General features: G+C 35.7%; 1 protein-coding gene across 1 annotated transcript in view; it reads right to left on the reverse strand.

Annotated features, from left to right (window-relative positions):
• Window positions 1–12,842: 12,842 nt before the first annotated feature.
• Mcm2 (DNA replication licensing factor Mcm2) overlaps window positions 12,843–26,226 on the reverse strand; it is a 28,189-nt gene continuing 14,805 nt past the window's right edge. The window contains exons 7-18 of the mRNA XM_089255678.1: window positions 23,043–23,250; window positions 22,763–22,897; window positions 21,514–21,702; window positions 20,741–20,834; window positions 20,182–20,432; window positions 19,925–20,089; window positions 19,639–19,713; window positions 19,406–19,495; window positions 18,969–19,121; window positions 18,696–18,878; window positions 15,501–15,656; window positions 12,843–13,512 (exon numbers count right to left, since the gene is read on the reverse strand). Coding sequence (XP_089111804.1) covers window positions 13,402–13,512; window positions 15,501–15,656; window positions 18,696–18,878; window positions 18,969–19,121; window positions 19,406–19,495; window positions 19,639–19,713; window positions 19,925–20,089; window positions 20,182–20,432; window positions 20,741–20,834; window positions 21,514–21,702; window positions 22,763–22,897; window positions 23,043–23,250 — 1,810 coding nt within the window. The 3' untranslated portion in view covers window positions 12,843–13,401. The remainder of the gene's footprint in view (window positions 13,513–15,500; window positions 15,657–18,695; window positions 18,879–18,968; window positions 19,122–19,405; window positions 19,496–19,638; window positions 19,714–19,924; window positions 20,090–20,181; window positions 20,433–20,740; window positions 20,835–21,513; window positions 21,703–22,762; window positions 22,898–23,042; window positions 23,251–26,226) is intronic.

Consider the following 26,226-nt stretch of genomic DNA (forward strand, 5'->3'; position numbering starts at 1 on the left):
ATGTATGTACAATACCATGATCCTGCAGTGTCTCCGGGCCGAATATAAATCTTTCTGCACAAAATTAAATTTGTTGCACAAACTCATCTTTCATTTTCGTGTTCATTTTTATAATTTAAGGACATTTCATGCAGCCCCCATAGCATTTGAGCAATTTGTTTTCTTTTATTGATAAAGTTGACGCCCGCTATGGGTTTAACAGGGAACAAAAATGAAATAAGTGAATGTACTGGAGACAGCTAAGACACTTCAAAGCCAATACCCATCTCAAAATCTGTTTTTTTTATGTCTGAATTTTAAATATATTTATTGCAGTTTCCAAATGTTTCATCTAAGAAAAATATGTGCAGTGGAACTTCAGTTTATGAGCTTAATTCGTTGTGAAGAAGCTTGTTATCTGAACCACTCGTATGACAAATAAAATTTCCCCGCAGGAAATAATGTAAACTCGAATGATTCATTCCTATTAAAATGATTAATAAAAGCCTTCACCAATAATACAATACTATAATTTATTTGATAATGCAATATACCATAAGTAAATATATAATACAATAATTTTTTTTGCAATGACCAGAGAGAGACAGAGGAGGACTATTTTTAGGACTAATTGTAATCTGCTGGCTCACCAATATTTTTCTTTTTGTGCGAATTTGGAAAAGAACCAATGGAATTAATCTTGCTTTTGACTCTTTTTGAGGATTTTGCGGGAATGAGAAATGACATTGCCATTGGATGAATTTCATTGCTCGCACATTACTACAGCTTTACTTTGGTGGTTCTTTTCTACAAAAATTTTGCTCAGCTTCCTTCATCTCTAATTTTATTTGAAGTGAGAGACTCCTCCTCATTTCTCTCGTCTTCAGACAAGAACCTGTCCATAAGCTCTTACACGCAATGGAGATCCATCAGTTTGTCTGTGGTCAACTCATGGTTATGTTCATCCACTAGTTCTTGAATGTCATCCTCATTCACATCTAGTCACACCACCTTTCCCAAGAACACAACCTCTTTGACGCTGTAATGTTCATGAGCAAATCCCTCAGTCATGTTCAATAATGCAATCATCCTGTAATTTAATCCAAGCAGAATTACAGATTTTCTTGGTGACTCCATTCTCCTGGCTGTACTTAATCTTTATGCATTTCATGGCGTTGAAATGTTTTTCCAAAACTCTCAGAGGGTAAGGTTCATTCCCTCAGTCAACTCGAAGCATCGCTGAAATAGTTCTTTGGTTTTAAGCTTTTAGATGTTGGAAATTATATATTGGTCAATCGGAAATTCGAGGCTGAAGGGAGGAATATTTCAGCCACCTCATAGAGGAATTTGTTGCAGCCTTTGTATTTGTATATTGCCCACAATTCTACAGTACATACTGCTGAAGTGAATGTAGTATGCTGTATCAAAAGTGAAACTAAATGAACAAAGTGCAAAATTTAGCTGATAATACGAATCTCATTAACAGAGATCAAAATTTGGTCAATTTATGCTCGTTATGTGAATTATTCATTAACCGAATTGATCATTATCCAAAGTTCCACTGTACTTAGTGGTTTGTGTATATTAACAGTTTTCTTATATGAATCGTAATATTCGGTTGAGAGGGAAAAGTTTCTGAAATTATAAAAAAAATCATTAATGAATGAAATAAAATTATAAATGAAATTATATATAAAAAAAATATTGCTGCCAAAGAAACTCCAACAATAGCAGCAGCATGTTTCTGTGCTTGTGAAAGAGTTATCAGAAGTTCACAGATTTACACTACATTTTCACAAACCCCCATGACATTGTAATATGGTCTTTTTTTCTGAACGGTGAGGAGTCCATTCTCTTGAAAACTTGTCATGAAAATTAAAAATTGCATAAAGAATTAATTTGTACAATGAACTTCAGCTTCAAAGCAAATGTGTGCTACTAACCAAACAGCGAAAACAACATGGCGATAAAAACCGATTTGCTCCAAGACTGCATAATAGCAGCCTGGGATAATTCTTATCTTTCCCTCCTCACCGAAATGGACTCTCTGGAGAGAGAGGTGTTCTGATAGCGCCACTATAATTGCTATGCAAGGTTATTTGAAGCCCTAATGAGGCACCTACAGACACTGTGCTATGTGTTAATATAACCCAGCTTGAAAAGTGGTCTAAGTATAAATCCTCCTTTGGATGATATACACAAGTTTGCAATCCATGAGTGGCAATGTTTTTCTGGCAGATCGATGGCTTCTATGCAGGTCAAGCAAGTAGAGATGCAGTCTTTTCAGTCTGCAGACAGGCCTATAGAGATGCAGACATAGAATGAAAATCCAAAAATCTGCCATTTTCACTTAAAAGTATAGAAGACGAAATGTGATAGCAAATGGAGCAACACTGGAAGATAAAACACACATAACTACTTAAATATATTCCTACATGTACCCTAGAGGAATGTTTATGAGGTGCACATACGGTTGTTTCCTGGAACACAAATTGGTTAAAAAACTTGAATTGCAGGTTTTTTTAACCAATCTGTAATGATGTGTTTTTAGGTCATTAAAATCTTAGCCCCACTTATGTTATGCTGAGCGATATTTTTTGTTTAACTCTGTTCAATTTGTTTGTCCATCCCTTTCCACAGAGGAGTGTTATTGAACATCTGATGCCGATTTCTTCTCTCGACAAGCATGTATTCTCCACTAACATTATTGGAAAGGTCTGTATGATGTCCTATTCTCTGCTACTGAGGAAAGAACTTTTTGTAGCACTGAAACCCATCTAGTTAATGACCACGTTGTACCTTGGGTTTATCTATATTGCTGATCTTTCATTTGCTGCGGAATAATTCTCTTGTGTACCTCAACATGTTTGGCAACTAGAAGTTGAAAAAATGTTTAAAACGTCAACTAGAGGTCACACACATATGTTAGTGAGTGAGCAAATGTTTGACTGAGGGAGTTAGTGGGTGAGAAAAGTGGCACCTTGGTAAGATGCTCGTCTACCACCATGAAGGTTTCATCAGGTCAGTGGTCCTTGGGAAAGAACATAGCTAACAAGTTTTTTCCTGACAACCCACATGCACATCGTTTATATTCCTTTGCGGAACTTCTAATGAATTGGTACATGTTGTGAACTTAAAGTAAAGTTTGTTTCTGTGTAATGTTTGTTATGTGTAGTGCTGCTATCAGTTTTTCTAACTATGAGTGAAGTGTAATGATTGGAGATTTTACTGTTATTGATCTCTTGCACTCTGTGGCGAGATCGGCTCACATTTGCACCTCAAAGTTGGGAGCTGAGGTAACCACTGATAGATGACGCCTTTATTTCTTACCCAACACTATCAATAGTGAGTTGCTGTATGGCCGGAGTTGGTGTGCTGTGTAGTAGTAGTGAGTAGAAAAAATGGAGTAAGTTACTGAGCAAGTGGAGTGGATGAATAAGCAAATAAATAAGCAGGCAAAAAAGTGAGCGAGTTACTCAATAGCTTATTAGTGAACTCATTCACCACCTCATTTGCTCATACATTCACTCAATTGCTTATTCACTGGTGCTGAATTGTTGTCAGTGAATTTTCAAAGTTCTGATGTTTCCGTTGGTGCATTGTTTATCTTGAATTTTCTAAAAATAAATAACACAAAATCACCAGAAGTCATTCCTCAATATTCTATATAGCATCAAGTTTCCATACAGTAAAACTGCTTCGTTGCACAAAGAAATTCCAGTAAAAATTTTAACCTTAGAGTGTTCATGCAGGGAATATTTCTATTCAAATAAGGGTGTCTGAAAAATGCCATGCTAGCAGTTCATGATTAAGTAAAAAAGCTTATTGTAAATACTATTTTACGCTCAGGTTCGGCGCATCATATTGAATTCTTATGTAGATATTATTCAGATGGCAAAATTATAATTTATTACCAATGCTGAAATGGTTAGCGATATCAAACATCCCGAGAAGCCTTTGATAAATGGTTGTACAAATAAATCTAAAGATTTATTAGTTCAAAGAGCACGCAACACATTCAAAGTTCATTGAGGGTTGTTTCGAAACGAATTTAATCGTTTTGTGTTTGTTATGCTTTTTTTTTACTTCATACATATATAGATGTGTATTTTGTTTCGTCATTATCTTGTTTTCTGTGTATGTTGTTTCTTATTTCTTAAGGTTGCCAAACCATGTTCGTTTCTATGTGTATACACATTTAAAGTACTGAGTTATTCTGCTAGTCCTCTCCCTTCCCCAGTTACTTAATATGGAATGTGTGCATGATCGGGAACTATCACTGCTGATCATATGTTTGAGAGCAAATGTTTGAATAAGTTTGGTTTTACATATTTATTTGATAGCTTTTAGAAACAGCCTCGGTGATGAATGAGAATTGTATTTCATTACAAGGTGATGGGAAAATGTTTAAAAGACAACCACTACATCTTGAAAACTTGTGCTTGTAGATGCATGAAAATTTGAGTAACAACTACAAGTGAAACTAAACATTTTCCACTGAAAATAATTTTGGTGAGTGCTGCACTTTTTCATTAAAAAAATTGTTGAAATATTATAGTAGAAGGGAAAAGTATGGAAAACCTAGGAAAAAAAAAAAGTATTAGGACACAATTGTGTTTTCTGGCGCCGAAGAAAGCAATTTGCATTTTCCTCATGTTGGCATAGCAATAGAAACTGTTTTGATCAGTTATGAGCTGTGAAATCAAATTATTTTTTTTCTGAAAGTGTAAAGGTGTAAAAGAAAGCATATTTATATATTGGATATTGAAGGGGCAAAACACATGTTCTCAGAGAAAACGTGATACCTGGTCATGAAATGGCAGGAAGAATTTAAAGATTGAAGACTGACAGTTTCATGAATAGGCCTGAGAATAATTATTCAATTCAATTTCAATTTTATTAATATGTTAAATGAATGATAACAATACATTAGGTTAGTGAAAACCACCAAAGAGACACCAAGGTCCCATACTGGTTGTTACAATGAAGTTAATTCAATAACATTTCAATTATCATACAGTGTAAAATAGTCACTATGTACTGATTTTTGGGATTGAAAACAAAAAATTATGAAAAAACATCAAAATAGGAAGGGGGTTGGGGGAATTTGATTACACAAACACATATAATACATAAAATACAAGTATATATAAATAATGCAATAATTATGGACTGAAAGCTTGCACGAGAAGACTTATTTTTCTTACAATTCGTCAAAAAAAAGATTATTCACAGATTTTAAGCGAAAAAATATCTCTGACGTAATTCACACAGAATAAAAGTTGTTTTAATTCTTGAAACAAACTGTGCCTAATGTGCCGAAAAAAAAAGTTAAATTTCTATTATGCAAAACCAAAATACAAACCTCCCCTTCATAAAACAGCACAGACAAAAGCGACGTGAATTGGCCAAAAAAAGGGTGTATCTTTCGATGCTAAATGGGATGAAGATGTTTCCTTAGATGAGAAGCAATTTAGATTGACTCAATAGTATCAAATATACAATGGCAGAGCCATATTTTGGAAACATACGTATATCGAGGCAGTTTCAGCAGAATTTCTATTTTTTCTGGCACCTCTGATAATGTTTAGACAGTTCTTGTTCTAGCAAGACAATGCTCCTGCACATGTTTCAAAGTCTAAAAGGAGCCAATTCAGGTGGAACCTTTCGAGTGATCAATGGGAAGTCCTTCCTTTTCTTAATGCTGTGGAGCACTTGTTTTGCATTTTGACTCACGAAGTATATATAAATGATACACAGTACGAAAACAAATATGATATTATTGCAATCATGAAACAAGCTTGGAAAACAATTACACAACTAGTTATTAATAGCTTATCTCTATTAGTGACATCCCTAAAGATTATAAAGAGAAAAATGTCTCGATTTGATTTAAAATAAAATTTTTGCACATAATGTTTAATTCTCCTTGTACTTTTTTTCCGGGTATTGCACTTTACTATAATTAATTTTTTTTTCCTGAAACAATGCAGCACTCATCGAAATTATTCTTACCAGAACAAGAGTTCAGTTCCAATAATAGTTATCATTCTAAAATTTTCATACATCTACGAGCAAGTTTTCAAGATATGGCAGTTTTTCTGTTGTCTTTAAACTTTATTTACCATCAACTTAAAGGCCTATGAAATGAGTTACTTTTCGATATGAATCAATGCTATTAGGGAGATTGCTACCATTCCGTTCATTTGCTTCTATTCTGTTATTAATTGTACATGTGACATAGTGTTTTTTTTCTCATATGTTTGAATGCTAGACCATATAGTGGGAAATAATTCTTACTTTTCTTTCTGGGAGAAAATAATACTAACATTTGTGGCGAACAGCGTTAAGTGCTTTTGAGATCATGTTTTCATGAATTTCAAATTGCTTCATACGTTGTCAACTTTTTTTAGGTCTATAATTGATGTTTCAAAAAAAGATGGGCTGAACTTCGAGGGGTTTAACACAATAAAACAGTCTCTTTTTTTTTTTTTTCAAACTGAAAATAAGGACTTACTAGGCTGTTTGGCCATGGTTTTCTAATAATTTGTAATGTTTCCCTCCACAGCTGTGACAGACGTCTTCAGAGGTGAAAGTATTACAGAATGCTGACAAGATGCCCACCTTATCAACTTTTCCAGCTCAGCTTGCTGAAGTTAGCTGCAATTACCTAGATCCCTTCATGCTCATTCGGGGTTGGCTGAGAATGGTTACTATTTTGTGATTGGTGGAAATTGGATGTTGGGCTATTTTTGGAGAGGGAAAGGATTTCCACATGTGAAAGGATTATGAACTAGGCTGGGTTTCGGTTGATCCCAAATGAGCACGAGGGATTCATCCAACCATAGCAAATGGAGCCAAAAAAGTTGCCACTGTGGTGTCATAGTGACAGACTCACATAGTGAGGACCTAGGCTTGAACCCTATCAGTGCCATAGTGGGGCTAACTGAAAATGGTTTTCTGTGGTCTAACTTCGAGGCGTGAATGTGAGCTGATCTTCCCCTATTAAAAAAGTCCCGTCACAGAGAGCAACAGGCATACAGTTATACAAATAATGAATCTTCCAAAATATAGATGGCAGCACTGAAAATTCACATGCAACACTGGATATACACTCAAATTAATAGGTACACCACACACTTATGACTCCTGCCACAGCTCACTCAGTAGTAAATCACCCATGGCGATAGACCAGAGTTGTGCTTTGTTTGAAAGCTAAAGCTGGAAAAGTTGATAGGAAGGGCATCTCGCCAGCACTCTGTAGTACTTTCACCTCTGAAGGTGTCTTCCATAGCTGTGGGTGAAATGTTAGAAATGATTGGAAGACCCTGGCCAAACAGCCTGTTCAGGCCTTGATGCAGGCTGTGAAAGTCTACGTCAGCATTTCCCCTTTTTTTATTTTTCTGTTTGCATTTCACCACCTGTTTCACCCCTCAAGCACATGGATTTCCTGATGTCGTTCTCTTATAGCTTAAAACAGTGTTTGTTCCAGACTCTGCCTCAAAGCTGGGCTGGAAGAGACCTCGGCAACAGGTAAGTCCAGTGGCAAAGTTCTTGCGTTCATTCATTCATTCAGCCAAAAACAGTGGTGTTCACATTGCACTACTGTATGAAGGGATTTTGAGAGTAGAAATGGGAGATCAGAGTTAGTAGGTCAATGCCATGCCCCATAAGTGTTGATGGACTTGATGGGGTTAATTACTCACTAACCTAACCTAACCTAAAGGAACTTGAAAGTGTGGGGAATCAAAATACTGATTATGCCAGTACAAGCACTCACACATACAGGATGGTCATAAAATTGATAAGTGGTCTTCACCGATCCCTAGCAGCAGCAAAAATTAACTAATGCAAATAAAATGCAGGTGTTTCAGAGCTGTTCCATGTGCTCGAATCAGACAATAAACAAAAACCTAGATCTCTTCTGTAACAGCTACAAAATTTTGAAAAACTTGAATATCAACACTCACTTTTATGCTTTGCAAAATGATTGGCGCAGGAAAAAACCATAAATGGTGTTGGAATGGTACTTATAGCATGATTAACGTTGGGGTTAGACACAGACAATGAAACACATCAGAACCACTAATGCAGATCACATTACTACTGCAGGAAGTCCTCAATCGAGAGTTTAGTGCAATTCCTTGATAAGACTCAAAGACAAAGAAATTCTTGTTTTTGTGTCCTGTGCTTATAATGCTACAGGTATCAATTCAATGCAATTCATCATTCCAACACCACTAACACAAGACTGCCACCACTGTGTCCTCACATCAAATTGTTTGAGAATCAACCTCTCAGTTATAAAAGAAAATCGGTCCAGCATTAGCTACAAAAAATAGATCCCAATTGGGTTGGCCATTGTGTGGTCATAAAATGACTGTGGTGCTGAACAAATTAAAGAAATTTTCCCTTTGTCCCGTTCTATAAGGCAATGGTCTCAACTTTATGTGTTTAGAAATGCATGCATCATTTTTTGCAAGGATGGTGCTTTGCTGGGTGCAGTGGACACTGCATTCAGTACAACTGGTATCAAGAGAGCTCAGCAAAGCTGATTCGGGAGAGTGGGACAGCTTTTTTAAGCTCAATACATCAAGGAAATAGCATTTTTCTGGATATTATGCAGAGATGAACTCGGAAAAAAAAAAGTCATCTGGTCTCTGCTGGGAAGTGAACCCATATCCTCATTCAAACCAGACAAGTGCGCTACCATATACATCACTGGAGACATGACCCTGCCTTATTTTACCCACTGAAGTGTGAGTTTCATGGTTTAAAAGAGGACCTGAGTTCAGTTCCCTGCAGACTAGAACTTTTCTTTCTGCGTTCACCTCGGCATAATATCCAGAAAATGTCTATTTCTTTGATGTATTGGGTTAAGAAAAAGCTGCCTCACTCTCTCTACTGTCCCACGTGGGGACCCATTTGCTGAAGTTGAGTGAGACTACTAATGACTTTACTTCAGCGCCTCACTCCACATTATGATAAATAAGGAAGGCAGGGTGGTTTTCTAGAGTGGTGTATTATGGTAGCTTACTTGCCTGTTTGCAAGGGGACCAGAAGCAATATTTACTGGGGGCTTAGCAGGATATACCCCAGGGCAGCAGATTTGGCGGCAAGTTTGAGGAATAAGAGAAGGGTGGAAAACCCAAAAATCCACCTCTAACGAGAGAGCAAAGGACTGTGTCAGTGAATGGCCTAGACAGCAAGGGAATCAAGTCTGTGGTGACCTAAAGTGACCTGGAGAGTTTGCAAGCATGTGAGTGATCAAAGAGTGGCAGGGACAAAGTTAATAGGAAACCAAGATTAATGTGCAAGCATGTGAATGACCAGAAGAGTGACCTAGAGGGTTTGCAAGTCTGTGGGTGATCAGAAGTGTGGCATAGAGTGAGGGACGAGGTCCATGAGCAACCAAAATTGACAAAAAATGCAAAAAGAGCAAAGAGTTTGCAAGCATGTGAGTAGTAAACAGAGTGGCCTAGAATGTGTACAAGCATGTGAGTAACCAAAAGAGTGACCTGGAGATGGGCTAAGTGGGTTATAGCCCAGCGTGACAAACTTGAGGAATGACTGGTCCAGAAAATTGGACTATAATGAGAGACAGGCTGCAAAAACCTATAAATCCTCCTCTGACGAGAAACTGGGCGCGATTCCCAGCGGAGATCATGTGACTTCTCTTTCAGAGTTTACCTCTGCATAATAGCTAGAAAAGGTTTATTTCCTTGAAAACTCATTTACTCGGACAAGAAAAAAATCACTGAAATTTACTTGAGGCATATGATAAACGCCCTGATAAATTTTATTTTCGACCATAGTTTCTAAACCAAAAAAAAGGATAATTTTGATGCTGCCGTGTCATGAGAGGTTTGGTCCATATATATATTTTTTTGAAACATCCATCTCAAAAAATTTGAACCTGCATTTGTTTTATAGCACATATAATAATATTCTGAATAAATTTTTCTAAGTGGCATGTTGGCAACCTTAAGATTCTTGATCATCTGTAATAGTATTTAAATGGTTAAAGCAAGCGACAGTTCTTGCTCATGAAAAAAGAATTATCTTGTACCTGAGTTGTCCATACTAGTCTTACCCGATTCCACTTATTGTTGAAAAAATTCCAGCGGAAATATTTACCATGTGTACATATTATATACCGAGTTTAAAAAAAAATTCAATGTTGGTTAGTTATTATAAGAAAGGGGGGAAAAAACTAGTTTTTCAAAAAACCAATATTATTGGACAAATATTATATATATATATATGAAAAAGAATTTATTGATTACTCTTAATACTTGCTTCAACTCGAGTATTTTATGTGCCGATATCCAATTGCTCCCACACTCATAAAATTCCAGTATTGAAAAATAGGATTATATCGATACAATTTTTTTTTAGAACTTTTATTGATGGAATGGTTTTTTTTTTTGAGCTGCCGTTTTTGTATGTTCAATAAGCATATTGTAGCTTGACGCATTGTTGACAGGTAATGTGATTTTTTTTTTTTACAATGGGACATTTCAACTCTGGGGTTCATTGCTAACGAGATATTAATCAGATGTGCCAACTTTTGGAATCCGGAGGTTCCCCAGAGAGTGGGGGAACCATGAACCTGATCGAAATTTTTTTTTAAAAACCAATTAAGGAAATCCTTCCCCCCTCCCAGACAGGTCCTGCATAGCCCCTGAGCAGAATATAATAAAAGAAGATATTTGTATCTCATCTTAAAAAGCAATGAGTTTTATTATGAAATCATGAACAGAGACCATCAGAATTAATCAATTTCCCGATAAGAGGCAACTGTGTATTTTATTATCTATTTTTATGGCATCTGGAATAGGCACAGATATGGGGGGGGGGGGAGATAGCCCCTCCCAAGCGCTGCGAACAACACGGAAAAAAAATCCCATAAACTTTGGGATGATCTAACGAACTTACACATTAAATCACCCCTCTCTGGATCTGCACCTAACCTAGAAGGTCTTTACATTCTATTTTTAACTCAACCATATCGTAACGGGCTCATATTACGTGGTCAGCCCACAAGTGACCACGTAGAGCTCCGATAAATTGCCATAGCTACTGTAATCTACAACAATCACAATCATGTAAAGCAAAATCCAGGCCAGTGGCCACGACAAATCAAACCAAAAATAAATTTGGAAACATGACAGCGCAGGCGATTATGACAGCATGAGAAATAACCGCAATGTGAAAGGGGGGAAGTTTACACACATATATATATACATTGATTCTAGCGCTCTGGCGAGCGAAAAATTCACATGAGCCGGCAAACTGTTTTTTAGACATTGCAAGCAAAAAAAAAAAATCATTTTCCAAGTCTGTTGCCAGATGAGCGTGATTATCGCCATGTGATCAAAATTAATGGAATGCAGATGTTTTCTGACCTCTATTTTTTACGGATGAACCAGTTTCATAATAGAAAAAAAAATGCCAGTCATTTGCTGGGTAATTTGTAGGTATGGTGGCCCCATTTATTGAGAGCTGCTTATGAACTCGATCCAAGGGTTTTTCAAATTAGATTTAATGAAAAGCAACATTAATTTCTTGTTCAATAAAATAGGTGCCACGTTTTTTATATCTGTGAAAACTGAGATTTGTTTCCTATTTTCTTGTCAACAATGTGTCAATTTGAATGGAAAAACCTGAGAAATATTAATTTGATTATTTAATGTCCGGGACTAGCATCGCTAATACTTCAAAAAATAGAAATGAAATGTGTGTGCTCATACAATCGGTCATTAATAAGAATATTATCAAATAGTCATTAGATTACTAGAAATGAATTACCTTTTGGGTTAGATAATACAATTGAAAGCCGATGTAGATGAATCCAAAATTGCACCACGGCTATAGGCGTTTCAGAACTATATGAAGTTCCTTCATTAGTAGCAGAAACAAAAGAAAAACTCCTTATAGCGGGAGTTACTTGCTGTTGTAGACGAAAGAGTCAAATTCAAAAGTCATTTTGAATTACAACAGCACTTAGCGCCTGAAAAATTGATTTTTTAACCCCTTATTTTTAATGCTTATTAACTTAACTAATTGCCTTCTGAACCCTTAATTTATAAAAAGAGTGAATGTGATGCTAATATTCCTCTTTTTTAGAATATTCAGTGGCTACCGAGACGCATTCCAAATGTAGTGGATCTTGGCTCATTAATATTGACAAGTTGCCAGTGTCTTTGACATAAAAAGATCAAAGGTATGAGCAAAAAAAAAAAACTTTTCACCAGCGATATTTGTTTTGAAAATATGAAAAATTCAAAGAGGACCGAAGTATGCTACTTGATTCGTGTAAAGTTTGAATGAATTGAAAAGATCTATTTTTTTATGGAATAGTCAGGGTATCACTGAAGTGGACTTTCCAATATGGTGTGCTCAGCCTGAGAACAATTTTTTAGACTTTTAATTTCTAAGATAGTAACAGCAAGTGTGTTTGTAATGAAAGGGCAGTGAGATTCTCAAAATTTTGTCTTCTGCGCCTCCTTGGCCCTAACAGACATGCATCCCCAGAATATTCAGACAAAAAACCACTTCATGGTATTAAATAAGCACACATTAATAAGGAAAGATTCATGCGGTGCTCCACACACTCTTTAATCTAGCGAATAAAGAGCGTAAAACAAAAGTGACCATCCTTCTGTTCAAACATAGCAATAGGCTACAGGCAACTAGAGCACAAGGTATTGATATTCAAAAATCTGGTTCCGATCACGAGTTGTTTTCCAGTGGCCGATTGATTGGCACATGGATCCGATGATTCTATCAATAGCAAGAGGTGTTAACGATTTAAGTCCTGGAAATCATTCTGAAAATGTAACATAATGCACAATATCAAGTTACAAGCAATAAGTGTGGCATTTATTTGTAACTTCGCACACAGTTTTACTACACCTTGTTTTATACTGGCAAGAAAGTTTTACATTGTTACCAAAGAACCACTTCATGTATGCACTGAAAAAATGTACATATTATACATTTATATATACTAAGAAAAATACATTTCAACAAAAAAAATTGTTTCTTTCTCGGTTACATTTACAATGATTACGTTTACGTGATTTTTTTTATGGTGCTACTGTGGAAATCTGATGTACTCTTTTGTTGAATAAATTGAGAAAAAAATTTTTTCATTTGTTTGCTACATTTTATTGATCCACCTCAGTTACTAAGATGTTTGTGTTATTTTTGTATGGATTTTTACTGAATATTTCCATATATATAAAAAACAATCTTTACACAAAAATTCAAATTCTGTTTAATACAATAAAATTTCTGAATAGTACAAGACACATTTATTCTTGAAACAAAAAATGGATTATGGAAAAAAAATTACCAAGGAAAGCATTGTACAGTTTGCTGAACAAAACACTGTAAAAATGAAACAACAGTAAAACGTTAAAAAGTCTGCACTATCATTTTCCTTGCCTTATCGTGAGAGAAATTATGAGACTGGAAAATATCACTGCAGTAGAACTGGCCTAGATTGTGAATATTTACTTGGCGTGCCTGTATATGAAAAGGGGAAAAAGAGGTTATAAATGATTTTATTGTAAGACCTTTTCAACTCTCAGGCTGAGATTTACACTATAAAAGATCTTTCACAAAACTCAAAAAAAACAACCAGTAAGCTTATTGGTTATATTTGCTTCACTTGAATGTTACTGATACGCTTATTGGTAATCCTAATTGGTGAATTAGTGTAAAAATCCCGGCCTTACACATAATAATATTAAAGATATTATGTGTAAGACCGAGATTACACTAAAAAAGTTTTTTAATGAACGTTTTTAGTAAACTTTTGTAGTGTGATCCCGGCCTTACACATAATAATATTATGAATATAAAGTGATTAGCGTATTATATCACCAACTCCTACAAGTTATTTCACTTATAAAAGACTAAATAGCATGAATACAGTGATATCTCTGCTAAGGAAGATAATTCGTTTCAGAATCACATTTCGGCTAAAACATGCAATTTCCCATAGGTTTCTGTGGAAAATTGTTTAATTGGATCCAGGTACTTCCCAAAATTGTGACAAAAACTGTATTATACAAGGCCACAACAGGCAAAATGCCCAACGAGGTGGCTGAGAAAAAGATGCCCATAACAAATATGGATGTCATATTTCAAGAATACAACAACCCAATTAAAAACACAATCACAAAAATTATAAACAATATATAAACATGATACAATGCCCATAAAGAATATTATGGTGGAAGTATGGATAGCTTCTCGATTTACCCCAACATGCTTATCGCATTTCTTTTTAAAAGTGTCAATTGTGTTACAATTTACTACCTCCGGGGGTAAGCTATTCCATTTATTAACAACACTATTAGAGAAAAATTCCCTGCAACACCATAACCTCGCATTGTCCCTTACCAATCGATACTGGTGTCCCCTTGTAAAAGCAGTCGATTGGTGGTGTACTAAAAGTTCATGGTCCATCCTATCCAACCCATTAAAAATTTTGAACACTTCGATCATATCTCCTCGACACCTGCGTTCATCCAATGTAAACATATTCAAAAAATGAAGCCTTTCTTCATAACTCATCATAGTGCGCCAATAAGGACACGCGTAGCTTTCCTATGCACTCCTTCAACCAAGTTTATGTCCTGTAGTCATGGTCTCCAAAACCTTACAGCATACTCCAGTCCAGGACAAACTAAGCCTCAAAAAAGCGGAAGAATGACTTTGGAGAACGCGAAGAGAACTTTTTGAAAATTAAGCCCAAGCATTTTATTCGCTTTTTTGACCACCGCTGAACAATGTTCAGAAAACCTAAGCCACTCGTCAATGAGAATTCCCAAATCGGTGACACTAGTTGCATCTGGGATAGCGACACCATTCAACTCTTAAGAGAACCGTGGGTTGTTTCAACCATGCACTTGTCAACGCTAAACGTCATGCTCCATTCATTTGCCCATGCTGCAATCCTGTTTAATTTGCTCTGGAGCAACTGCTTATAGCTTTGATTCCCGATTACCCCCATTAGCTTCACGTCCTCTGCAAATTTGCTAGCAATACCATCCATACCCTGATCGAGTTTATCGACTAAAAGTGAAAAAGTATGGGGGCCAAGGACACTTCCTTGAGGAACTCCACTAGGGACGTCTGTCCAACCAGAGAATTCCCCGTTTATCATAACTTGTTGCGACCTATCTCTTAACCACGATTCTATCTAATTCAGCCAGTTGCCCCCTATCCCAATCTCGCATAAACGCTTCAAGAGTTTACCATGTTGGACCTGACCAAATGCCTTCTGCAAATCAAGGTAAACATCTACATTTTTGCCCTCACCCAAAGCCTTAGTCATGTGATCATAGAAGCAAAGGAGGTTAGTTACACATGACTTTTTTTTCCTGAATTACTATTTATAAAAAAAAATACAGTAAAAGAACAAAGCTAAAAATTTTCATTCACTTTCACCAATAGAAAAAAAACATGAGATTTAACTTAAAATATATATATATATATATAATCACCTTCTCCTGGAGATCTTTTTCGGCAATTTCAACAGTTTCCAGGTCAGTTCCAAATCTGCTTCTAAGGTATGAAATCTGTTCTTGCATCAATTGTTTCAAGATGAATAGCAGTAGCTCATTGTTATCTCTCCTGTACGTTAGGTAACGTGAAAATGTCTGGGGTAAAAAAAAACAATAAGCTCTGAATAGATAGACAAAAAAAAAAAAGGAATTTAAAAGAGATGAGACAAGTTTTTAATCTATCCACCACCAACGAAACCACTTTCCACTCATATGAACACATACTTTGAGAAGTCGCTATGATGATTATGAAATGAATTTGCAGAACACTCAATTTCTTTTATGAGATCTGACATGCACAATTTTCAATTTTCCTAACTCAACCTAGAAGTGTCTCAAATTCCAAGTAATCCTAGGTTCAGGCAAAACATTTGGCTAAAAATGTTCCAATGTGCAAGCAAATATTTAACTTAGGATCAGAAATGTAAAAAAAACCACTCAAATTCAATATAGGAATCTTGAATATTTTATACAAGTTGGACCCAAAGTGTTTTCAGACCCCATACAGTACATTAGAGAAAAAGATTACCCTTTGGGTGATAATAGGCATAAGAAGAGAAATGTAGTATACCCAAAATGTGATGAAAACAACAGCTAGACACCTTTCAAAACTACGGGAAGTTCCTTCTTTAATAGAAGGGTTGTTTGGTTTAAACCAAGTGGTTTTTTTCTTTTTCAAAAATCACATAAAAGTGGCCTAAATATAATTTATCCCGCAAAAAACATCTCACTGGTTAATTACTTACTTGGTTCATTAGCCAATATGTTTTATTCTTACCGCATTTTCTATTCTTGGGGTACATTCTGATTGTATATTTTCAAATGGTGTAAAACGATATAAGAAGTGGTTTTTCAAAAAAAATCTCGTAAAAGTGACCAGAATATAAATTTTCTTTCATATTAAGTATCTCAGTTGCTTAAAGTTACATACAATATCAAAATTTCTTATTCTTACTGCATTTCTTAAATTTTCACTACATTCTGCTGCTCTATATTTTAAGCAAGTTCATGAATGAGGATTGCATCACATATAGATGGGGTTATCTCACAGGCATGGGCGGAGATACAGGAGGGGTATGGGCCCCCCCCCCCCAGCATCAAAGGTAAAGCCTACTGATCTAATGTATTTGCATATATATGAATTGACATCATCATCATGCCCATCTCTGCTCATAGGCCTTTTTCCCTTCACAAAGAAGCAGCAACAGTAGTGACTTCACTGTCATGCCAAGGGCAGCTGCCAGGGACATCATTTCAACTTTTTTCGGGGGGGGGGGGGCAAAGAACATGAATTTTAGTGTATTTTCAAAAGCAAAATGACGGGCCTGGCAGCTGCTACTAAAGAACAAAGACCAGTGTACTATTAGTTACATTACCTCATAGGTATTTTCATTTTACTCAAATCAAGTCGATTATTATGACCCTGAACATTCATCTTACATATTTGCTATGTTAAATGGTTTTTGTTTTTTCCCCATGGAATTCATTTTAATCCACTGATTTGCAGTAGCATTTCATTTTTGGCCACTGGTGATTTCTTAGGAGATTTTAGCAATAATTACAAACATCGCTAAGTATTGTATCATATTTCGTGCAACTGGCAATTTCCCATATTTTTTTTAGAGATGATCACGACTATCACATGATCGCCATGTGATTGCAAAGACAGATTTTCTTTTAGAGATTTTTATTTTTGCGGATAAAAAAAAAAATTTTTTTTTAATTTTAAAATAGATTTTTTATAAAGATACAAAAAATTCGAAAATATTGTTCCAGACTGGAAGATTTTGATAATGCTAAAAAATGGAAAGTCTTACGAGTAAATCAATAGCATTAGCACCTATGCATGATTTCAACATAAGACAGCTTTATGTATGAAATAACTAATTTTCATGTAATTAAAAAAAAATTTCTTGAAAAAAAATACACTGCTCAAAACAATTAGGGGAGCAAGCAAAAAAGTGAAGAAAACCGTGCGAGACAGCCACATATTGGCATACAATGGATAGTACACGCGTATCAATGTGCAATACAGAAAAAAGACGTAAAATAATTTGGAATTAAGCTTTAATTCTTTCAAAATATGGAAAAAAAACATGAAAAGATGATTTAGGGCAACAATTTGGTTACATGTAAACGATAAAAAAAAGTACTGTTTAGACATGATGCATGAGTTTTAATAGGGCGTGTGGTCTCCTCGAACAGCTAAGACTGCTGCACACCTGTTTGCCATAGATGCGATGAGGTATTGATCAGACTTTGGGGAATACTGTTCCACTCCTCAAGAAGTGCAATCTGCAAGTCTCGGACAGTAACAGGCGGCCTTGGTCGCGCAGCAATGCGTCGTCCGAGCATGTCCCAAACATGCTCGATTGGATTCAGGTCAGGAGAGCATGCTGGCCATTCCATACGCTGTATTGGCCTACGTGCATAGAGCCCTCCCTCATGAAGCCGATTACGTACTGTTTGGCTGGACACCCTTCGTCCTGTTGCCAAGATCAACCGTCTTTGCAGCTGCGTAGCATTCTATGTTCTGTTTCGACAGGCTGTTAACCGTACATACCGGTCATCAGTTGCTGTAGTGGCACGTGGCCGACCTTGCCCTGGTCGACGTATAACATTTCCTGTTTCTTGGAATCGATTCCACAGCCTTGCAACAACACTTCTGGCGACTCCAACAGCATCCGCAACACTACGTTGTGTTTGCCCGGATTCCAGTCTGCCTATAACACGCCATGCCATGGATTCCGGTAAATGGTAAATCACGTTGTTGAGACATCCTCAAGTCACCTTGTCTCAAAAAAAAATACTGCACAATCGAATTTCACAGTTACGGCAATAAAACAGACGTTTCTGCAACATCCCGATTTCTGCCCTTATCTCCTTTTTCTGGTTTTTGATGTCATGAACTTTGATTTGCATATGAAGTTTTCTTCCATTTCCTGCTAGGCTTTAAATTATGGATGATTCATTTTATGTTACTTATAGGTATACATCTTTGCGTAATTTTGTTAAAACCATGTGCTCCCCTAATTGTTTTGAGCAGTGTACTTTTTTAAGCAAAAATATCACACATACACACAGTTAATCAAAAAATAAAAACATATAAAGCACAAAGTTATTGATTAAACAAACCCTTCTCATAGTCTTCATAACACTGAGTTTCTGAGTATCAATGAAACTTTCCAGCATGACACGAATAGCCATATTCACATCATCTTCATTAACATACTCCCGTAAATGAATCTTAGCATTTGCTTCAGCTAATCGAATTATTGATTCAATGTGTCGTACTGTAACAGGCACACTCCCAGTTGCCTGCAATTCACAATAAATGGGTTTTAATTTCAAAACAGTACACAAGGCAGGTATTCAGTTAACATGAACATTTCAAGAGAAAAATCTCACCAAGGCCTCTCTTCTTAGTTCACCATAAAGTTTGGCAACTTTATCCTGATCCATTTGATGTAGCTTGGGGCGAACCTTTTCTCGTGCATATATTATGTATTTACGCAAGAGATCTTGAGGAATCTTTTCAATGCCAGCCATAGCAGGATCTTCCTATAAAGGATTTTAAAAATGTGAAATTTTATTAGAGCACATGAGCAAACTTTATAGAAATCTCAAAACAAATTTATTTAAAGCAGAGTTTCCCATGGGAAAACCATTCTACCCACATTTTTAATGCTGTTTTTCCCCAACTTTCTGCTATTTCTCAAATTCAAATATCTCGGTGAATATTGCACTTTGGTAACAAACAAGTTTTAGAATACTAATTGATAGTCTTGATTGCATTACGTTAAGAATTACCAAAGAAAAAATATATACAGTCCTACTATACACACCATAGGCGTTATCTCGGTGCCATCCTTAACGTCATTTGCTGGATGATGATTAACGTGGCTTTGAACAACAAACTTAGCCAGTCGTTCATCCTACAACAGAAGGACAAAAATGCTAATTTATCCATCATATTTCATCACATTGAATCATAGAAAAAAAAAAATTATGAGAGAAGCTCCAAATGAAATTAATAAATCGAATAGGGGAAAAATAATAAAGCAGTTCATCGACTCGCCTCTGCTGGATCAACTAAATCCCTCACAATGCAAAGCACATCAAATCTTGACAATATTGGTTCAGTCAAATCCACCTATTAACAAATACCATCACAGGAATTTCAATACAATGATACAGACAAGACTAAAAACTACTAAAGTATGATTTGACTAAACGTGTAGAGCCCAAAGAAGGCTATATTCGGAAATAAAAAGTGTTTGTCACAAAAATTTGTTGCATTTATTTTTAACATGTACTTGCATGCAATGTTGATGAAGTGTCAAATGATAGAAGTACACACTAACATTTTCAGAAAAGGTCATTGAAGGGTCATAGCGACCTCCAATAGGATTTGCAGCAGCCAGCACAGCACACCTTGCTTGCAGAGATGTCACAATACCAGCTTTGGAAATGGATATGCTTTGTTGTTCCATAGCTTCATGAATACTGGTTCGATCTTGATCATTCATCTATAAATGACAGATTTTTAAGAATTGGAATAACCCGTACAATTGTAAAATACATTTCAATCATCACCTTCAAAATTTAAAGCATAATGTACCTTATCAAATTCATCAATGATACAGACGCCCTTATCTGCAAGCACAAGGGCACCAGCTTCCAATGTCCATTCTCTTGTCACAGGACTACGCTGTACATAAGCGGTTAAACCAACTGCAGAGGCACCTTGACCAGTGGTAAAAACAGCCCTGGGTGCAATTTTTTCAATGTATTTCAAAAATTGAGACTTGGCAGTTCCAGGATCACCACAAAGCAAAACATTTATGTCTCCTCTCACACGATGTTTTTGACCTGAATAGAGTGAAGATAATTTGTTGCTAACAATAAAATTTTAATGTGCATATAGGGAACCCCCCTTTTTACCTAAACTTGGGTCCCAAAAATCAGAGTGGATTCTTATATATGGACAGTATTATAAATATATCATGTCATCTTTTTTACAAATTTTTAATCTAAAAAAATCCAGGGAGTTCCTTATACACATTAAAATATGGTGAAGTATAGAGAAAATAAAAAAAACTCATGCACATTATTCCTTGTATGCAAAGATTAAAAATATATCCAATCAAATACAAATAATTTTAAAATAGTACACATACCTGGATTCTTATGTTCGCCTCCGAATAAAGCTAATGCAATAGCTCTTTTGATGTCATAATGTCCATAAATTGAAGGCGCTATACTTGCGACCACCTAAAAAAAACATACAATTCACAAAAAAATTATCATTTCTAACACATCATGATCAAAATAAAATGTTGCTTGTATTTACATTTGGACTCAAAACATTAAAATGTTGAGAAATATGTCATGTTAAACTTTACAATGTGAATTGCAGATAAGAAGATAAATGGTCAAGTGGGAAGTAAATTTAATAAAGTAATTTTGTTACATTTTGCATGACTAGATACATAAAGAATCTGCTTAAGATGCTTTGCATTTGGTCCCATTGATATCCACTTTCACGATGAAGGAGAACCAACAATATTGGTATCCCTCTTAGAGAGTTTTGACTTTATAATGGAGTGGTTATATGATGAAGTTGGACAATTCTCAGAATTTTGACCCCCCAAAAAAAAGCATTTTGTTTTATAGCACCAGGCCATCTTTTATCTCAAATGTTCTTATAAAAGATTTCAAGAGGTGAAAACTGACTCAACAATTCTATTTCATTCTTTCAAACAAGGACATGATTTCATCAGAAACAGGAAAACCTCTGCTTGAACTCTATCCGCTGATCGATGTTGCCACTATACAGGGTTTAGTGTAACTTTTTTAAATATTTAATTTATTCAATATATACAGCTATTATATCAAAGACTAGCTGCTTAATGTGCTCTAAAGAAATTTTAAAATGGTCATGAAAACTCACTCTTTCACCAATCCTTTCGTCTTTTGATAATGCGATTATAGCTTTGATATCTTCATCCAAGAGTCCCTGAGAAACAATCTTGTCTTTTTTGGCAATATGGTTGGCCATTACGACTGTTGCAAAGACAGGAAATCCATTAGCAGTGTTCAAAGACCCATCATAGCTGTTTGTGTAAATGCCAGTAACTTCCTGAAATAGAGAAAAGGGGTTCTGATTTACTATGATTGCATACATGGAACCAATATAAAAATGTATATGCAATAGTCTTAATTCCTCCAGTGATGGGTTTTGTTAAACTCTGAGAGAAAGTCCCGGAAGATTTCTGGGGCATACTACAGAAGCTTTAAAACATTACATACTATGAATGTTGAATCAATTCTTAAAATTGTGATATGCAAGCTGGCACACGTGCAAAATCACTATATTAGAATTATCAGATCTGAAAATGTCTCCCAACCACTGAAGTACTCAAGCCCTGGCAACTTGCATTATGATTGGGCTATTTTAGATTTTTCAAGTTCATATTTCAATCATATGCACACACATCAACTCCTCTTCCATATACCTTTCAAGAAGAACATATTTTCTACGCAATTTCCACATCCCATTAATAAATCAGGTGTGCAAACTCTGTTTTTACAAGAATCCAGTTCTTTTTTAATGAATAAGAAGAAATTTTACTTAAAAATTTTAATTGTCTTGTTTACTAACAAGGCCGGATTTAAGTTTGATGGGAACCTAAGCTATTGAAGGTAATGGGGGCCAGTTATATTCCAACTCCAGCTGTCCTTTTTCAAAAACAAATTGTTGATGTTTTTTGTATTAAATATATGATAATTTATGGACCAATATATATCTAAAGTATTTTAAACATTTAAATACAAATACAACGCCACAACAGGCAAAATGCCCAAAAAGGTGGATGAGATAAAGATGCCCATAACAAATATGGATGTCATATATTTCAAAAATTTTTAATGTTAGGTAATAAAATTCTAAACTTCCTACTTCAATTTGTTAAAATTTGATTTTTGAGAAATTTCTCCAAACAGTGAGATTTTTGAGACCCTCTGACCTCGGGACCATAAGCTGCAGCCCATCTAGCCTATGCGGAAATTCAGCACAGGTTACTAAAAAAACTGGTTCAAACTTCCGACCAAATGCTTTCCAAAGATGAGGAAGTGGCGGTGCAACCTACAGATTTAAGAAAAATCATGAAGAAAAGTTTCACAGTGAATGTATCACTCACAAGATCATCCCCAGGCTTGCAAGTATCACACAAATCTCCAAGTAGTATCACATCCTTGGCTCTGGGTAATCGACCGGCTTCAACTTTACCTGGGCTTTCTTGAATGGTAATGCGTTGGTAATTTTGATAGACAGTCTACATTTGAGAAAAAAAGCATGCACAAGTTATTAAATAAAACCCTCTCACGAGTATTAAAATCAGCATTGAATCATGCTATAGTGAAACTGTGATTGAAAACCACATGAACATACACATTAAAAAATAGGAGAAAGAAGCTTACCGCTTCCATGTTGATTTGGAATGGTCCATTGCTTTGACATTCGGGACACGTCCCTGGTTTGACTTCATTGTCTTGAGTCTGGACAAATGGACCAAGGACATAGTTACATTTTATACAGTCATACTTCACAAGAGATAGTTGAGGAAGGACTCCAGTAGTACAAGTGACAACACCAGATGTTCTTATCAGTTGATTCAGATGCAACTGCCTGTAAATGACAATCAAATTCAATAGCAATCTAATTTATCATGAAACAAGAAAAGATAAAACTGGTAATCAGCAAACATAATTCAGACACTGACATTCTGTTCATTACTGATTGGACAATTTTTTTCCAAGTCATTGATTACAATTATAAAACTTAGTCATTAATAATCTTGCCATTGTATAACTTTGTATATAATTCAACCACTTATGAGAACAATGATTATTTTTAAGTATTTTTCCACAACTTGGGCTAAACATTCTGTTTTGAACAAGGCCTGTTTAATTTTAGAAATTTTGTCACAGCACCAGTCATTTTCTACACATGAGGGCTAATTAAACCTGAACCTACAATTTATTCTAAAGTGTTATTTAAAACCCGTCCTAAGGCTCTTGGCAGGTTTAAAGGACGTTTGGTGTCAATACAGTTTATTGCCACATTCGAACATTAGCAGTCGACATATTCTCTTCCCCCCCCCCCTAAAAATACCTTACCAAGAGGCACTAGGCCCTTAGTAGGGGACTCAATGCAATTGCAATGTGTTCTGCTATCATTTTATTTCTGAGTGCAAGTCTATCATTTGAAAAAGATTCTTCACAAGACAGCAGGCAGGCCTTCAATGAGATACTACTAACACAAAAAATTGAAATAAAAACATGTTATCACTCCAAGTGATGACATGAAAATTTAAGTATTTAGCATCTTCACTTCAGAATATGGAAGGCAGTAGCAGCAAGAACATGAAACAAGCACAACTCTGACAACATAACAGAGCTTCCAACTTTGGAGAATAAGAATTAGAGATATTTGAGCGCTGATCCAAAAATTCAGTACAAAATTACATATAAAAGGTTTTTCTGAAATCAATGTAGGGATTTTTCATCATTAAAGTAAAACTGTAGGAATTTTTCCCTTTGTAAAAATGTGGCATCATTCAAGTCATCATCGATTAACGCCAAGTTGCCAATTATCGCTAACCAGTAAGTTAAAATAGAATCCTAATTTACCTGTTATTACTGCACTGTGCTTTAATATTGAATACTTTCAACAGAAATCACCAACAGGCCCGAAACAGGACATATGGTCAAAGCTTATACAAGTCATTTTGCCAATTCAGGATGAATTGACACTGTCTGGTAAATTTTGTCTTCCCCGTTCAAAAATGATTTTTTTTTCTTCATACGACGCAATGGTAACAACTTACATCATACTTGTGTAATACACTTCAGGGATGAAAAACAAAATAAATGGTTTTTTTCCGGCAAATTCTTCGGGAATATTCCCTTCCTCAAAAGTAGGGATTTTTTACAATCACAGTCGAAATTCCGGAGATATAATAAATTTTTGGGAGTCCTGGAGATGTAAAAGAAATCCAGGAGACTTGGCAGCCATGACATAAATACGTTGGGGGTGGGAGACTTGGAACACATATTCCAGCATGTACCGATACATTAGAAATTCCGTAGAGGAATGTGCATGAGTTGCCCATATCGTTAAGTAGTATTAGTCATTTTATCGCAATTTCTCCACCACATCAAGAAGGATTCTGAGAAGGACAAATCAGGTATCAAACTCCTCTGCCACCTCCAAACATTCTTTAATACATTATGAGAGTATCTTATTGGCCTGAGTTATCGCAACTGCCTGTCTTGTTTCTGATCCAAGATCAACGAATTGACATCCAATTAGCATGACCTCCTCCTACAAGATAATACTTGGAATGGATGCCGTTCAAGGAGTGACTGTACATATAAAATTTTTGTGCTTTAGATATCTAACTAACTATGGGGATATTTTATTTACTATCTACATTTCTTTGTTTTTAATGGATTAAATTCAAGTTAAGGTCATAAATATTTATGTACAACAAATATCCTATTTCTAAAACCTCCACTACACAACAGATAAAGCAGTTCTTTTTCTATGGATTATTTCGTGGCTGTATTGGTAATTTGATTGAAAACATTTTTTTTTAATCATAATACAATGTGAAAATCCTATATAACTATATTCGTCTATAACGATATTACTCTCTGGTTCTCAATGCACTTTCATAGTGTTAATACCATGGTTTTGTTTAAACTATGTTGGTTTTAACCAGTGTTTTCTTCTTCAAAAAAATCACATAAAAATGGCATAAATATAATTTTTTTCCTCTTGCAAAATATCACACTGGTTCATTATTAGCCAAAATGTTTTCATTTTTACCACATTTCTAGTCGAGGTACATTCTGATAGTATGAGGAGCAGTTAAAAATTAAGGGCTGATCACGTATAAAAAATGAATGGCAATACCGATTGGTTCGCGCATGAGTAGCAGCATTACTTGGTTTGTTGGGAATGTAACCACCACATTGCTGTCATTTGATTGTTGTCTGCCTTCGCAAGACAGCGTGTTAAAATGAGTGTGGCAATAACAAATCCTGCCAGTTGTGAAATTCGATCAGTGATTAGATTTCTAAATGCAAGAGGACATAATGCTGCTCAAATTCATCGTCAATTGTGTGAATTTGAGCAGCATTATGTTCCCATATCGTCACTGGTGATGAAACGTGGATTTCATATGCCAATGCTGAGACGAAACAATAATCTATGCAGTGGCATCATTTCGGTTCACCTAAACTGAAAAAATTCAAACAAATCCAGTCTCAAAGGAAAATCATGGCAACTGTATTCTGGGATCAAAAGGATGTGCTTTTGATCGATTTTATGGAACCTGGAACAACCATTACATCATAAGTCTATTGTGAAACACTTTCTAAACTACGCCATGCCATTCAAAACAGACGACGGGGAATACTAAGCGAAGGAATTGTTCTCCTTCACAATAATGCACAGCTGCACGCACTATGGAAACAATTCAGAAATTCAGATGGGAGATTTTTTATCATACCCCTTATAGTCCTGATCTCGCCCCCAGTGACTACCATCTCTTCCAAAATCTGAAAAACTGCCTCTACACATTTTGAGGAATTGAAA

The sequence above is a fragment of the Pholcus phalangioides genome, unplaced genomic scaffold (assembly GCF_987345545.1).
Source record: "Pholcus phalangioides strain wild (caught in Gottingen) unplaced genomic scaffold, Ppha-v1.0 ptg000172l_1, whole genome shotgun sequence".
Lineage (NCBI taxonomy): Eukaryota > Metazoa > Arthropoda > Arachnida > Araneae > Pholcidae > Pholcus > Pholcus phalangioides.